The following is a 16,407-nucleotide window of genomic DNA, read 5'->3' as shown; positions in this document are numbered from 1 at the left end:
AGTCATATGAAGTTTTGAATGAATATACAAAAATATGACAAGTAATTAGTTGATTACCTGGTTTTAGTTTCAGTTTTTTATAATTATGACTAAAGGGAATTCTCATAAAATGTAGCAACTTATCCTCACCATTGCTGCTTTTCAACTGAAAATATATTAGCAAGTATTTTAGTGGAAATATGTGTGGGGGTTTTGGGGGTGAGTGGTCTATTTTTTTGGTTGCACTCAATGCCACATATATTTATGTTTGGCTTATATTTCAGTTCAATTTCCCATGAGGTGTCATTGATATCTGGGATACCCCTACAGCTAAGGCAAAGGTGACATGAGACTTTTTATTTTTTCTTTTAAATTTAAGCTCTCCTTTTTTTACAGGTGGCACATTTCTATAATTCTATTGATCAACAAATGATTTGGAGTCAAAAGCCAATGATGTTACAATCTGCTCTAGCATTTGAACAGATAATTAAGGTGAAAGACTTCCCCTCTCTTTGTCTTTTTAATTTCAGTGGTATCTGTGCATATTCTGTGCTGCTTTTTCTGCATTTATTGCATTGTAATTAAAAAAAAATTTTTTGATAAACAGTTGAAGATGATTAGCAATTATTAATGCCACATTTTTTATTTTGATCTGTGCAGAACAAAGATCAAGAGAGGCGTTTAAGGTGTCCTCTCATCTTTAGATGTCTGCTTATGTTTGTGGAGCAGAAGTCTCAACATCAGTTGATCTATTTCAAACTCTGTTAGGAGTCTGTCATTAATCCTTCTCCAGTGCATTGATGTAGCTATAATGCTATGCCCCTACATGTCTGTGATTTGCCAGATTATTTTGTCTCTAGTGCAGCTAGGGAAAGGGAGATCCTCCATTTTTTTTTGCTAGGAATAAAAGCATATTTCTTATATTATCACTCCTGTATGTTGGCTGGTAGACTGTTTTTGTCATTAAATGTTACAAAGTTTGTGTGTTTTTAAAGCATTCAAAATCAGGTCCTGGAGGAAAAGCTCAAATAACCTGGGATAATCCCAGAGAACTGGAGGCTTATATCCAAAAACTCCAAGGTGCTGCTGAACGGATTTCCACTGAAAATAGAAAACTAAGAAAGTGGCACACAAACTTCATTCAAAAGGTATATTTTCCAGATAAAATTGAAGTCATGTCTGTTAGAGCGTACCTTAACCTTTCTTTAATTTACATGATGATGAGTATGTTTATTATTCCTTAACATTCTTTTAACAGGTCATATCGCTTATGAATATTGATCTACTGCGGCAGCAGCAGCGTTGGAAAGAGGGGCTTCAGGAGCTCAGAACTGGTTTTGCCAGCCTCGAGTCACAGGCATGGTTTGATTTTCCTACTGCAAACTGTGAAAATTTGACTTTTAAACAGTAATCAAGATTTAAGACTCAAACATAGCGTGATTGAATTAATTCTGATTAAGGAGTTACTAGTTGTCTTAGGAAAACATCTGTGTCCTACTTAATGCCAGATGTGAGATAAAATCACAGATGAGGAGGATGGAGATAATTTTTTTATGTCATACTAGCAATGGGAGAAGAACTTTTGGTCAATGACAGGTGTTAGATGAAGAAATGGGAAAACCTTGGGTAATGTAGATCAGTTGTGTCTGAGCCATTAATGCAAGGTAAAATGAAGAAATTGGTACAGATAATGAGTATAAACTCAGAAAAAAACAAATGTATGAAATTTGGAATTAAAATGCATTTCTGCCTGAAATAATGAGAAAAACATATTTTTATTTCTTCACTTATCAACTGACAACTTTTAGAGTAGAATCATAGAATCGTTAAAGTTAGAAATTACCCTTAATGTAATTAAATAAGATGATAAAGTATCATATTGATTAATTGATTAAAAGTATCATATTATCAAAGTAAGCTATTTTGAGTTGTTATTATTCAAGCCAGTTTAGTTTGTCCTATAGCCTTCAGCAATCAAAGGACGATATTCTTAGATGGATATGTTGTTCGTATCCTTTATAGTGCAAATGCACTTTACCTTTTTTTAGTGTTTGCCAGTCAAATAAATGCAGTGCCTTTACAGTATTTTACTTCTAATTTAGTTTTCATTTTCTCAAGATAATATAAAAAATAATCTGGTTTGGTTTCTTTTCAAGTTTAATTTGCAGATTTTTATCTTTAAGTCAGTATATTTTATGAAAAGAATCTAGATTTCTGTTAGGAACTGTTTGAAAATTATTTTGATATTATGAAATGTTTTTAGATGGAAAATGACCTAAAATGTTTTCAGTCACTCTTCAAAAATATTTGAGTAGAAGTGGTAAAACTTAACCGAATGTATATTTTTTTGCACATTCCAAAAGTTTTAAAATGGTATACTTACTCCTGTTGTCATCAAAATATTACAAAATTCTTTAAAAATCCTGTTATAATTGTCTTAAGGCATAATTAAGACAATTTCAGGTTTTCTTAATCTCTAGAATCTTTCTGTTGGAAGAGCTTCTATAGGCCGCTTTGAATTGTAGGACAGACCTTAACTGCATAGCTTCCTGCAGCAACCCTGGACTTTCTCCAAAGCCCTGCCTGAAAATCTCCAATTGAACAAAAGAACCTTTTAAGCTGGAAAGAGTTTCTAGCTTTCTTTCTAGCTTAAATTGTCTTTGTGCAAATCTCTCCGTGACTTGCAAATGACCATTTAGCTCAGTTGGTCAGGGTGCTAATAATGCCAGGGTAATGGGTTTGATTCACTTAAGAGTTGGACTTGATGATCCTTGTGGGTCCATTCCAGCATACAATACTCTGTGATTTACATAACTTGACTGTATGATAAGGCTTTCCATGTTCTTACAATGCAGTGTAGCAGATTTCGATGAAAAACTGAATTCTTTGAGGTAAAATTTTACATTTATTTATTAGTTAATGTTGTTCTGTGGAAATACACAATAATTTTTATAAATACTATTTAAAAGGTAGCTTACATATTATAAGAAAATAGAAGATGTGATACAGGTTTAAATCTCTTATTCAGCCAGCTCTTAATGTTATTTCTAGCAGAGTCTGGTGCATTTTAGAGTAACCCTGAAGAACGTTCTGGTAAACCAATGGGTGATGAACCTCAGTGAAGTTCCTGTGTTGATTTGCCATAGAGAATGCTTGATTTTGATATTTTTAAAATTCCTATATTAATTTGAAATAAATGCAATAAATGCAATAACTGGTCACAAAATCAAAAACTCACATCTTGACTTAGAAGGGGTCCACAAGGACCATCAAGTCCAACTCCCTGCTCCTCACAGGACTATCTAAAACAAAACAAAGTGACTTAAATATGTTGTCCATATGGTCCTTAAACTCTGACCAGCTTGGTGCCATGACCCAGTCTGTGCCAACTGTGTGATTATTGAATTTTACTAAGATCCTGGTCTTTGGATCTTATACCGTGTGCAGTTTCATCTTATAATTATGGAGGAATAAAATAAAAATAAACATTGTTAATTTTAGGGTTTCAAATCGAGTGATATGAAAGTTTGGAGACGGCATTGGAATCATCAACTTTATAAAGCTCTGGAGCATCAATATCAAATGGGCTTAGAAGCACTCAATGAGAATTTACCAGAGATAATTATTGATCTAACATTCAAGTAAGATTTTGGTTTTTTGCCTTAGAAGAAAGTATTCAGGTGCAGATGACATTAAAATACTAGTTTTTCTATTTGTTTCACCTTTTAGGCAAGGTCGCTTGCAATTCAGACCTCCTTTCGAAGAAGTACGAGCTAGATATTATAGAGAAATGAAGAGATTCATCTCTATTCCAAATCAGTTTAGGGGAGTAAGTGAGGCAGAAGATGAGTCTCTATTCACTGTTATGACCGAAAGAAATGCAAATGGATTTCTGACCGCTTTCAGTAAAGCAGAGGATTTGTTCAGAAGGCTGACAGATGTTTCTAATCAATTCAAGGTATTTTCAATAGTGGACTGACTCATACCTTTTTTCAATTAGATTTATGTCGTTTTATCCTTTGGACATTCTAGAAGTAGCTGAGCAATTATGTTTGTGCATTGTTGTTCTTTTCTTCAAGGCATATAAGCAAAAGCTTAGCAAGTCCATCCACGTTAAGCCAACCACTTAAGCACATGCCTGACTTGAAGTATATGTATAGTTCCTTTTGAATACTCTGTATAATAGCTGACTTTTCAGTCTTTCTGTTTTGAATGTCCTTAAACGTGTGAACATATCAAACCGTTTTTTACCTCCTGATTTTTGTACTAAGAAAATCTACAGATAATTGAAGAAGCATAAAGGTTAAAGAGAATGTAACTTGAAAAATTAATTAGAGTATTTTAATGTTATTGAGAAACAGTTTTTTAATCTGGAAAATATTTCTTTTCCATGGAATAAAAAATAATGTTGGAAAGGAATGGGTTGTAATTGGCCAAGTAGATATGGAACCTTTGGTGAAGACACATCTTTCTAGCAAACAGGACTGGGAAAAAAACTTCAAGGCATTGAAAGTGAGAGGGAAAGAAGCAGAACGTCTTCCAAGGTATAGTGTAACTCTAATCTTTTGTTTGAATAACGTATTCTGTCAGATATTTTAAAGGTAATAGTAAAATAGAGATGAAAATCTAGATGGAATTTCAAATGTTTTTAAAATTTGGATGTAGTTTTTGAATGTTTAGATTTTGATTTTTCATTTTTATTTTTAGATACTCTCTTTTATTTGTGTCACCTTTTCTGAAAACTAACGACTTCCTCTTGATATAATGGGAAATTTCCTCAGAATTCAGGGCTAATTCTGAAATATTACAAAACATAATACTTTACTAAATCTTTTAGCTAAGTTCTGTACATGTGAATTATATATAGGAGTTAGGAACAGACACAGCAAATATTTGTCATGAAGTAATTCCTGTAATGAAACATTTGATTACCTCTTAAAATTTAAAATAAGGTAGGGTAGGCTTTTATTCTTACATATATTGTCATGAACCTATTGTACTGTATGGTTAGAGTTCTAAAGTAAAACTGTTAGGAATCATGTTTAGAACAAGGAAAAAGATATGACATTTCATGCTGGAGAAGTAGAACTTGCTGGGTAGTTATACTCTGAGTAGTAAAGATTTCCATGAGTTCATGGACAAACTGAGGTGAATAAAAGAGAAGCTGGCTGATGTGCCCTATAGCCAGAGGCAACATGTTGCTAAGAAATCCATGAGTTGAAAATATTAGTGTTGAGGGAGGATAGTCAGGAAGATATCAAGTAAGGTAGACCTATTTCTTAGTGTTCTTTAGGTATCTGCTTATGGTCACTGTTTTATTAGATATGGGGCCTTGAAATGACTCTCTATGGCTATTCTTCTGTTCTTATTACTACTGAAGGCTGAGTTAGTAAACTCTGATGTAAATTAGAGAATTAAAGACATGAACATACAGATAATGAAACTATTTTTCTTTTGAGTATAATAATAGCCATTCAGAATTTTATGGCATTGGTATTATAAAATCAAGGCATTTTCTAACTATTTGGAGAAGCAGAGCATTAGACCTAAGTTCCCATAAAATTGAAAGTATATATACATAATTGTAAACATTTCAACATTATAAGTAATTTTCCCAATAAGCTATGACTTTCATTTGTAGAATTATAAGGGAAAATTTTCATTAAACTGCAAAGTTAGGGTAAACTATAGATGTGCATAGGTGTAGAGATGTAAGATCATACATGTAAGTGTGCTACTGAATATTTGCTGTCTTTTAATCTCTTTTTTCTGAAGCACGATCAGAATAGATTGTTTAACTGTTAATTGCAACCCTGTGAAAACCGTGATCGATGATTTCATCCAGAAGTTGTACGACGTTCTAGTTGTTTCTTTGAGAAAATCTATTCAAGGTAAATGACTTCAATAAACAGTATTTTAGTTTTGTTTGTTTCTGCTGTACTTGGGCACATTTGTATTAATGTAAATACTCTTTAAAGAAATATTTTATTTTCAGGCACAGTGAACTGCAGAAATCACAATACAGAGAAAGTAATCTGTTACATCTGTGTATTCCTCAATATTACTTTTTCACTACAGACGTAGCCTAGGACCCTTTGTGCATCTTTCCTGTTCTCTTGTTTGGACCACCTCTGTTACAGGTGTAGAAGAATACATATAAACATTGTTTTGCTTGTTTCTTTTATCTGAAGGACAATTGTGTTGCTTCAGAGAGGAAAATTTATTTAATATTTGAGGGAGGAAAATTTCCTAGGTGTTTGAGAAGGTGTTATAAAATGTAATGAAAATGCTCTTAGATTTTTCTTTTACAACTTGAAATACTTCATAAAGAGTCTAAAATAATTTGGACTTATTCCATGGAATTGCTTGTTGCTTAGATTGTCAAAACTGTTGAAACTGTCTTGAAGAATACAAAACATTTCCCTGTTTTGGGTGGTTGATCTATATATGGAACAGCAGGACAAAGTGGAATAAAGCATAGATGGTGAGGAATAACACTGCTTTGTGCTTTCAATCTAATGGTTGTCACGGGAAACTCATAACAGGGATTGTGCAGGAAAGGGAATTATTTTATAGCCTGAAAGGTGAATCTTTCCTGGAGGATTTCCTGGAGCTGTACAGCTCCTTTCTCAGTATCAAAAGAGATTTACCTTGGTAGGTAGGTAAATACAACATTTTAGCTTATACAGGCATTTGTTTGTGAGTCTTTTCAATATGTAAAACAAGGGGCTTTAGTTCGTTAGCCTCTTTAAAATACCCAAACCAAAATAAACAGAAAATAACCCCAAAGAACCCAAAAGCAATTTATGTCTGTTTACCTAAAAAAAAAACCAAAAAACTTTTACAGCCTTTGAAAGTATACAAATAAATGCCTCACCTATTTATGTTTAATGTTCAGAAGAGACTCTGATACTTACAGTCTAAATTATACACTGAATGCAGTGGATTAAGTTTGAAAAGCTACTTGTAAACACAAATGTGCAATTTTTGTTGAGGTAGTAGACAAGATTGGAGTCTGCAATTTTTAAACAATTACTTTGCATGCTTATGACTAATGCTGTATCCTCGTGCATTTGTCTGACTTGGATATTTAAAACTACAAATATTCTTTCCATGATAACTTTGTTTTCCATCTTTGTGTAGCTCACCTCTGTGATGTTTCTACATTTCTCACTGATGCCATGGAAACACTAGTGATTAGGCCCCAGACGGTAGAGGAAATAGCAGAAGACAATTTAAAATATTTAAGCTTACATGAACGAAAGGAAGGGGTAAGATGCTATTTTATTCTATCCAGAGCGACAGCTATAAAACTGTAATTACTTTCTAGTATGGAAACTTACGTTTAATAATAACTAATAAAGATCATGCTCAGGCCACATAGGGTCAGGGCAGTAGTCCGTGTAGCATAGTAATTTGTGTCCAGCAGTGGAATGATTTACCTAGGGGAAAATACAGAGTCCAGGTAGCATATTTGATACTTTTTGCTCCTAACCTTCAACCTGATCTTTGTGGAGTTTTTTGTAGTTCCTGAGCATATAGTAACACTCAGTGGATTACTTTTCCACAGCCTTACCTTGTCATCTCTTGAGAGCAAATACATGTTTGACATCCAAAATATACTCTGGTAAAGTGTAGATCAATTACCCATTACATGAGGAACCCCTCTTTTTATTTTTTTTCCCAACTGGCACCTGTTAACTTCTGCCATTTATGTCTTATATTGGAAGAGATATGGACCAAAGAGTTCCTATTCTTCCTTTTCATGGCACATGACTGTATTCTACTTTGTTGTGTCTGGTATCAGCGATCTCTGTTGTAGACTGAAGAGTGTTAGTTAATCTCATCTTAACCCTAAGAAAGCAGTCAAGTGCAATTTTTATCTTAGAACTCAACTTGTACATGTGAAATTTTTTTGTCACATTTATGTCTCTTCATGGTTATCTACTTGAATTTTGCTTGTCACCAGTATCGTCAGTCATTATTTCTTATGCATTCGTTCTGCAGTTTTCCACAGGTGAAGTATTTTAATGTTTGAAATAACGTAGTATCATCAGTAAACTATCATCTCACAGACTGGTCTCCTCTTCCAATTCTTTTATAAGCACTTTGAGCAGTCTAGAACAGGTATTAAGAAAAAAAATTAACCACATCCCAGCCAAAGCCAGCAAACATGCACACAGATTTATCACATTCTGTTGCTCTGCTGCTCTTTTCCAATTTGATTGAGTTGATCTCTGCAATATATAAGGTGGCACATACCTCTTTCATAGTTAACGTTCACTTCTATATATCTCATGTTAAGATCAAGGTTTAGAATTTCTTTAGATACCTCAGAGACTATTTTTTCAAGTATTTTAATATTATTCTATTAGCAGTATTAATAAAGCAGCTGTATATAAGCTTATTATCTGCGCATCTGTGTTACAGAATTGGTGATTCATATGTATTTGCTTTAGATAAACAGAATTTGCTGAATTTTTACATGTACACTTATTTTTGATATTTCTGATTTTAGATTTTTCTCCTGTTTCAAGAGGCTGAAGATAAAAACAAACTTCTGCGAACTGTGGCTGGTGCAGGTTTGGACAGTATCAGTAACCTAAGAGCTACATGGGATAAATTTGAATTAATGATGGAGAGCCACCAGCTTATGATTGCTGAACAGGTAGCAATGAAAGCTTAAAGTTTTACCTGAAAATTTTGTAATTATTTTGAATATGTCTGGAACAATACTTTTTTCTTAGATTAAATCCATAAATATTATCAGTTCAATAATAACATGGGCATTATTGAGTTGAGGGAGAGCTGTCTAAGGAAGAATACTTAGACTCTTAAGCAGAAAATGTTAACTCTGAAGCAGTTGCTAGAGGAAACTTTCATTGAACTGATGTTAAAATAAATGTTATATTGTTGTAGTTCTGTCTCAAAACAACTTTCTGGTGACACAAATGGCTTAATAAATGCAACGGTTAACAGAGAAAAAGAGGATAACTGTTTAAAGATAGCATTTTTATTTCTTTATTATGATTTTAGTATTGAAGCTTTTTATTTTCTTTTCACTTAACTTTGCTAACCTATGCACAGTCCTGTAATTCCAGTCCATAGGCAAACTACTTAACTCATTTGAAGTTCTACTGAAGATATCAGTTTGCCACACATATAGCATTTTTTCTATATGCTTTAAGAGGCAAGCCTAAGTAGGTATCATAGGCTGAATAAATAGGTCTCAAGTACTAGCATAATAAAAAATGTAGTGCCCCCTTCAAAAGAAAAACAGAATGAGGAGGATAAAGTTGAACTCTTTCTTTGGGTATTATACAAGAAGTTTTTTGAGTTTGATTTTTGATCAAGTAGTCATTATCAAGTTTTGAAGTCGATGCTTTGATTTTGATCATAGTTGTAGATACAAGCTACTAAGGAATGTAATTTTGCCTATTGCTTTGCAGATGGAAGTGGTGAAAGGAAATGTGCTTTCACGTATCAATATATATCTTCAAGATGTGGAAAAATTTAAAGCTCGCTGGGATCAGCTAAAGCCAAGTGATGATGTAATTGAAACAGGTGGTCAGGATGTACTTGAGAAAAGTGCTCAGATGATAAAGGAAAAAAAAAAAGAATTTGATGAACTTAAAACCGTGAAAGAAAAACTCATGTATGTGTGTTTGTTTCCCTCTATGCCTTATTCATTAATGCATTGATCTTTTGCAGCAATAGTATCTCAGAAAATGTTCACTAATTTTTATCACAACAGGTATTATAAGTAATTTAATTTGTATTACATATTTTTCATTAGCTTTTCCGGGTCTTTTTTGTTGGTTTTGCCTAACATCAATTTCTTAAGCTAAGTTTTTCTAGATGTTTTTTTGATAAATAAATTGAGAAAACACTTAAGGTCTTGCAAAAGAAAGTTTGTAGACTAAAGGCTTAATTCTGACTTTTGAAATTCTCACTAAGAGAAGGTTTGGGATATTGGTCCAAAAATAACCTCTTGTAACTTAAGTGGACAGGAGCTCACCTCTCCAGTAAGTATCCGTGCTCATTATTGTAGATCTTGAGAATGAAGTTTTCTATTAAACTTCTTACCTTGGCATATAAACGATGGCAAATAAAATTAGCATATTCTTTTTACCACCAATAAGAAATAATCAATTCAAAATTATTTTCTTTTCAGCTTTGATTTTGAGGGCACAAATTAATTCACCTTTCTCATAAATAAAAAATAAATTAAAGTTTATTGAAAATAATTGTGAATATGGGAGAAGGTTATTGTGTAAAATATTTCTCAGTCATATTTCTTTATTATTTCTATTCAAGAAGGAGATTATAAGGAAAATGCAGTTTGTTGGCAGCAATATTCTTCAATAAAGCCAATGACTTTTCTTAAAAATCTATGATGATTTCTGTATAGTACCATTTCTTAATCCATAAAAGTATAGTGGAATGATGTAATGCATAATGCAATGATCTTTTTATGCAATGATCTTTTTATGCAGTGAAGAATGCCATCATTTTAAATTGGAAGAGCCTGACTTATCATTGTCAGAAATTGTAAGTCAAGATATTCAGAGCTGTGCAGAAGTCTGGGCACTCTATGAAGAGTTCTATCAAGGTTTTCAGGAAAAAGCTAAAGAAGACTGGATTACTTTTAGGTAACATTTTATTACTTAATTTTTTATGGGCATACAAGTGTGGTTGTAGTGCTGTGTTGTTATGACCTTTTTATGTTTGATTTTCATGCAGAAGTAAGATATACCTATTTGAAGAATTTTTGTTTAACTGGCATGACAGACTGAGGAAGATGGAAGAACATACTGTAATAACAGTAAAGTTGCAAAAAGAAGTGGACAAATATAAAGTAAGATGCTAATTACCCTGAAATGTTCAAGGCCAGGTTGGGTGGTGCTTTGAGCAACCTGGTCTAATGGAAGGTGTCCCTGCCCACAGCAGGGGATTTGGAACCAGGTGATCTCTAAGGTCATTTTCAACCCAAATAATTCTATGATTCTATGAATCTCAAAAAGGCCTGTGAAACAAGAAATGTTTTGGTATTACTGGGTAATGTACTCCATTCTATACTTCATTGTTCATTTTTTACAATAAAACCATGTTAATATTTAAAAAAATGTCTTCTGCTAGTGTTTTGAACATTTCACTTCTTTTGGGAACCTTTAGTTCTGTACAGTAAACAGAATGGTCATTACAGCTTACATAGACACAGCTTTACAGTGAGTTGTCTTCAGAATCATATTCCCAAAGTTTAAATTCGAGAACTGGAGAAACTGCACCTCAGTTTAAGAATTTAAATTTTATTTTTGTTTGAATAGCATGTCACTCCATAATCAAAGAGTTGCAATTTTCATAACAACTAGACGGATTTACCCATGCATTTTTTCTATAGATGATAATTCCACTCCTAAAATATGTAAGAGGAGAACATCTATCTCCAGACCATTGGTTGGATCTCTTTCGTCTTCTGGGTCTTCCCCGCGGCACTACACTTGAGGGTTTGCTATTTGGAGATCTACTAAAAGTGACAGATGCCATTATAGAAAAAGCAATGGAACTTAAGGTATTAATAATTTTAAATTCTGGATCTATAGTTTTTTTATGGTTTACTTTATGTGTTATATGTTGTTCCATATTCATCTATCTTAAATACTGTAGAAGTAGAATTTGTGTTATATTTTTGAATGGACAGTTTATTGCAAGCTCGGTAGTTTCATGTGAGATCTATTCTTGCTTTTGAATAGGATTTGAATTGTCGAGCTCAAGGTGAAATCACAATCAGAGAAGCGTTACGTGAGCTTGAACTCTGGGGAGTTGGAGCTGTCTTTATGTTAACAGATTATGAAGATAGCCAAGGCAAAACTATCAGGCTTATTAAAGACTGGAAGGACACGGTCAATCAAGTTGGAGATCATCGCTGTCTTCTACAGTCTCTTAAGGACTCTCCGTATTACAAAGGTTTTGAAGATAAAGTGTCCATCTGGGAAAAAAAACTAGCTGACTTGGATGAATACCTGCAGAATTTAAACCAAATTCAAAGGAAGTGGGTCTATTTGGAACCAATATTTGGTCGTGGAGCTCTACCCAAAGAACAATCTCGTTTTAACAGAGTAGATGAAAATTTTAGGTTAGTGCTATGGAATGCGACTTACCTTTTGTAGTATCTTTCACATGTAGTCTGGAACATTCTTCTTAGTGAAAATATATGGAACAATTGGCATATGTATGAATAAGGTCAGTGGCAGGAATTCAGAAGATATGTATGTGTGATGGCAACATATATCTGAATAAAGGTGGTAATATTTTCGTTTAATGGGGCACATGGGAAGAAAGGAATCATGTGAAGCATTAAAGATTATGAGCGAGGCAAGCAAACACAAGTTTGGTCTTAGCAGCAGAAGTAGAGGGGATGTAATTGTTTTTTTCAAGAATCATGTTGAAGACTATCACTTTGTTCACTAAGAAAGTACACACAGAGTTTTGGGGGAAACAGATGGTTTATTTGTTCCAAACAACTAAAAAGATAAAAAAGGGAGTAGGTTTTAGAAATATGGAAAGATATGTACCATTACCTGTCTTGGCTTGAGTTGAAATGACTTAAATGGAAATAAAAGTAAAGAATTTAATTTTCTTGGTTCTGGGTAGAGAAATTTTAGCAAGAAACTGTTGTTCTTAAATTACATTGGAGAGACATTGAGGTAAATTCTGAAATGTTTCATCGTTAGTACTGAAACCTAAAAGTTATATATTGGCTGTTTATATTACTTGTCTGTGTGTTAATTTTTATGTACTTAACTTTACATATGTCATATTTAAATTAAAATTTTAATGAATTTATGATTTTTTTTTTCTGTCAAGATCCATTATGTCAGATATTAAGAGTGACAATAGGATAACATCACTGAATGCCCGGGCAGGAATAAAAAATACCTTAACTACCATACTTGACCAGCTTCAGAGATGTCAGAAATCTCTGAATGAGTTTTTGGAGGTACAGTGAACATTAATACATTTTTTAATAAAGAAAGTCAGTAAGCTTTGGTTTAAATCAACAAAATATATTTATTCTGTTTTTATATAGGAAAAGCGTTCAGCATTTCCAAGATTCTATTTTGTTGGAGATGATGACTTATTAGAAATTTTAGGACAGTCCACGAATCCTCTGGTTATCCAGTCTCATCTTAAGAAACTTTTTGCTGGTAATGCATTAATCTTTATTTGTGAAATTTACTTATTTAGAGATAAGCCTCTTTGAAGCCAAATAATATGTTGCAGTTCTTCTCTTTCCATGACTAGACATGTAGTAATTAATGTTTGACTTTGAGAATATATAACTTTATTGATGTTTTCTGATTAATAGGCATTAATAGTGTGAGCTTTGATGAAGAATTTAAATACATAATTGCCATGAAGTCTGTAGAAGGAGAAACTGTGCCACTTAGAAATAAAGTTCTTCTATCAAATGATGTGGAGGTAAGAGAAATCGCATCCTAGTCTAGTTCAAACATCACTGAGATATTAATTTCTAATATAATTTTGAGGTTTTTGTCTCTTTGTCAGGTGTGGCTAAACAGTTTGGCTTTGGAGATGAAGGAGACCCTGAAAAAAATGTTAATTGACTGTGTTGATGCTGGAAAAAAATTGCAAGGTTCAATTGATCCATCACTCTTTCCTTCCCAGGTAGTAGTTGATCCAGTAGTGCCACTGTGTAGTCTTAGAATTACCAAATAAGTTATTTTTTTAGTTTCATGAAGAACTGTACATTTAGATTTGGAAGAAAATAAGCCCAGTCATATCCATTTTACTCACTGATCATGTAGAGAAGTTCTTAAAAATATGTGCTCTTATGAAATTCCTTTGCAAACATTTGAAATACTTAGGTCTTTTGCATGGCATTTTGACACACCACTTAATGGAAAAGACTTGCTGTATTAGATTACATTGCAAGTTTTGGCAAAATTTTGCCATGTTTTTAGATGGCTTTATTTGTTCTTGGGATCATAGCAAATGTAAAGCTTTGTTTAAAAATTATACAATAAAATATTTAAAATATCAGACATAATGAGCAACTGCAAATTAATTGAAAAACTAGTTTGTTTTATATGTGTTCAATATTTATAAAACATAATCTGAACTTTCTCTTCCAAAGATTCTTTCCTTGGCAGAACAAATTCTGTTCACTGAAGATGTTGAAAGTGCTATCAAAACCCATAACCTGCAACAATTAGAATTAGAGCTCATGGCTAAACTGGACCATTATACTAGCATTGGTAGTGGCATAGAAGATACTGGGAGTACAGGTATAAAAATAATTAATATGTAATTTTTTATTATGACTGCAGTTGTGTAGTATTTTACATTGTTTATTTAAACAGGAAATTATATAAATCTGTCTCAATTTGAGTTCACAAAGCTGAGTTACATAAAGTCACTTACCTATTACAGCCACGATTACAGTCATTATTTCAAAGTAAACAAAAGGATTTTTATATATATCTTAGAAACTATCTTGGAAAATGTATATATTTGAAGACCTCTTATTTTTTTTTAGTAAGTTTCTATACATTGTGTCAAGCCAGTATATTCTGTACAACTGTCTAGGTGATTCTCTTCTTCTATATTAGACATACACATCTGCCTCTGAACTAAGAATTTTGAGTACCTTTGAGGCAAAATAAGCTAGTTATTGTCAAGACATGATTGTTCTGAATCTTACGTAGTCCAAATCGGTTAGAATAATTAAGCCTCTTAGTGCTTTTTTCTTTTTTTTTGATGAGAGGTGGGGCTTTGAGTGACTACTTCAGATAAAAAAAGTTACACTGTAGGTTAGGTAATATGGCTTTTATTTTAGTTATAAAAAGACTCGATATCTAGTTGATAATCTTCCACCACATTTGTATAGCTACTTCCTGCATTAAATTCTGTCTTAGAATTTGTGAACTGTAAACATCTGATACATTAATTAAGAGCAGGATTTGTATCACCTACCTCCAGAAGTCTGTGTGTTTCTTTATCTGAACTCCTTTTCTGTGCTCTCTCTCTAGCTGTTTGAGAAACTTCCTCAGTTACGGAGGAGTGTTCATTTCATCTGTTGTGTAATACATTATGTTTATGTTTTAGTTTGGAAGATAGGTGGGATTTTGAAGTGAGTTGTGATTATTCTCACTTATTTGGCTTTAATTCCCATTATGGAATGATATAGAAACACACAAACTGGATTTCTTTCAATGAAACCAAATTAAAAAATATAAGAGTACACTTAATGTGCCCAATCTGCTAATGAACTTTCACTCCACATCAACATAATTATTCTGAGTAAAATCTCCAGAGTGTGTGTAGTATGGTTTTCAGATGCTCAACAGCAGGGTGGGGCACATTGATTGCTGAAGTGGAGATGGCTGTTAACACTCTTGGTATAAATTACTTTGCAGAAAAGCCTCTTCCTCTCCTTTTTTCTCTCCCCTCTCTCTCCCCCTCTTCCTGTGTCTCAAACCCCCAACCACCATCCCCCCCCACCCCTCCCCACATGTAGATGCAGACAAAGTCACATCAAAATGACTAAAGTTACATGATTTACATGGTTTGTCAGGATCTTATTTCATGCTGCTTGCTTTAGAAAATAAAAAACCTTTATATAATAAAAACAAAATCTAAATAAAATCTGCTGATAATAGAAAGCAGCACAGTGAACTTCTGAATGGGTAACATGTGTCTTCCTTGCTATACTAGAGAGATTTTTTTCTTTTGGTGTGATTATTTGCAGAATCTGGAATCCTTGAGCTCAAGCTTAAAGCTCTGATTCTTGATATCATTCATAACATTGATGTGGTGAAGCAGCTGAATCAAGCTGAGGTTCACAATGTTGAAGACTGGGCTTGGAAGAAGCAGCTGAGATTTTATATGAATGACCAAAAATGTTATGTTCAGATGGTAGATGCTGAACTGCAATATACTTATGAATATCAGGTGTGGTATTTTTACGTAGTGGCTTTTATATATGAGTCAGACACTTCCTCATTTCATACATGCTGCTGATTGTCTCCTAACTGTTGTCATTTTTCTAAACATTGTTATGTCCTTAACATGCTATTTCATAGCTAATATTAAAAGATAGGGTCATAATTTTCATTCTTGATGCTAATGGGGTAAATACATAAATTGTATCAAATTATCATATACATATTTTTTAATATGCTTGGTTTTAAATATCCGAGTGCAGTTTCATCTGTAGCTGTGAAAAAAATTGAACAATACTTTGGCATTTGATATAAAACCAGGACAGCTTTGTAAACAAATTAATATTCTTAATGAGACAGAAATTTTGGCTTTTGTTTTATATTACCAAATTAATTACTTATGAATAAAATTAAAGCAATTAACTTGCCAGTATTTTCTGTCTACCAATCAATATAATTTATT

The 16,407-nt window shown here is 33.0% G+C and overlaps 1 protein-coding gene across 5 annotated transcripts in view; it reads left to right on the top strand.

The window, feature by feature from the left end:
• The window catches only part of DYNC2H1 (dynein cytoplasmic 2 heavy chain 1), a 146,678-nt gene that overhangs the window by 9,919 nt on the left and 120,352 nt on the right, over nt 1-16,407 (top strand). For 4 of the 5 annotated variants that reach the window (XM_068181412.1, XM_068181413.1, XM_068181414.1 and 1 more), the window contains exons 1-17: nt 3,464-3,620; nt 3,709-3,937; nt 4,396-4,523; nt 5,755-5,870; nt 7,123-7,250; nt 8,498-8,647; nt 9,429-9,634; nt 10,476-10,631; nt 10,723-10,837; nt 11,381-11,551; nt 11,733-12,115; nt 12,847-12,979; nt 13,070-13,187; nt 13,349-13,461; nt 13,549-13,668; nt 14,138-14,288; nt 15,752-15,954. In XM_068181412.1, coding sequence (XP_068037513.1) covers nt 3,499-3,620; nt 3,709-3,937; nt 4,396-4,523; nt 5,755-5,870; nt 7,123-7,250; nt 8,498-8,647; nt 9,429-9,634; nt 10,476-10,631; nt 10,723-10,837; nt 11,381-11,551; nt 11,733-12,115; nt 12,847-12,979; nt 13,070-13,187; nt 13,349-13,461; nt 13,549-13,668; nt 14,138-14,288; nt 15,752-15,954 — 2,742 coding nt within the window. In that variant the 5' untranslated portion in view covers nt 3,464-3,498. Of the gene's footprint in view, nt 1-375; nt 472-974; nt 1,128-1,237; nt 1,337-3,463; nt 3,621-3,708; nt 3,938-4,395; nt 4,524-5,754; nt 5,871-7,122; nt 7,251-8,497; nt 8,648-9,428; nt 9,635-10,475; nt 10,632-10,722; nt 10,838-11,380; nt 11,552-11,732; nt 12,116-12,846; nt 12,980-13,069; nt 13,188-13,348; nt 13,462-13,548; nt 13,669-14,137; nt 14,289-15,751; nt 15,955-16,407 lie in introns of those variants that run through there. The other variant, XM_068181417.1, reaches the window with a different exon arrangement.

The sequence above is a fragment of the Anomalospiza imberbis genome, chromosome 2, assembly GCF_031753505.1.
Source record: "Anomalospiza imberbis isolate Cuckoo-Finch-1a 21T00152 chromosome 2, ASM3175350v1, whole genome shotgun sequence".
NCBI classification, from domain to species: Eukaryota; Metazoa; Chordata; class Aves; order Passeriformes; family Viduidae; genus Anomalospiza; species Anomalospiza imberbis.
Note: the sequence above shows the minus strand (reverse complement) of the source record. Positions and strands in the feature narration are given on the sequence as shown.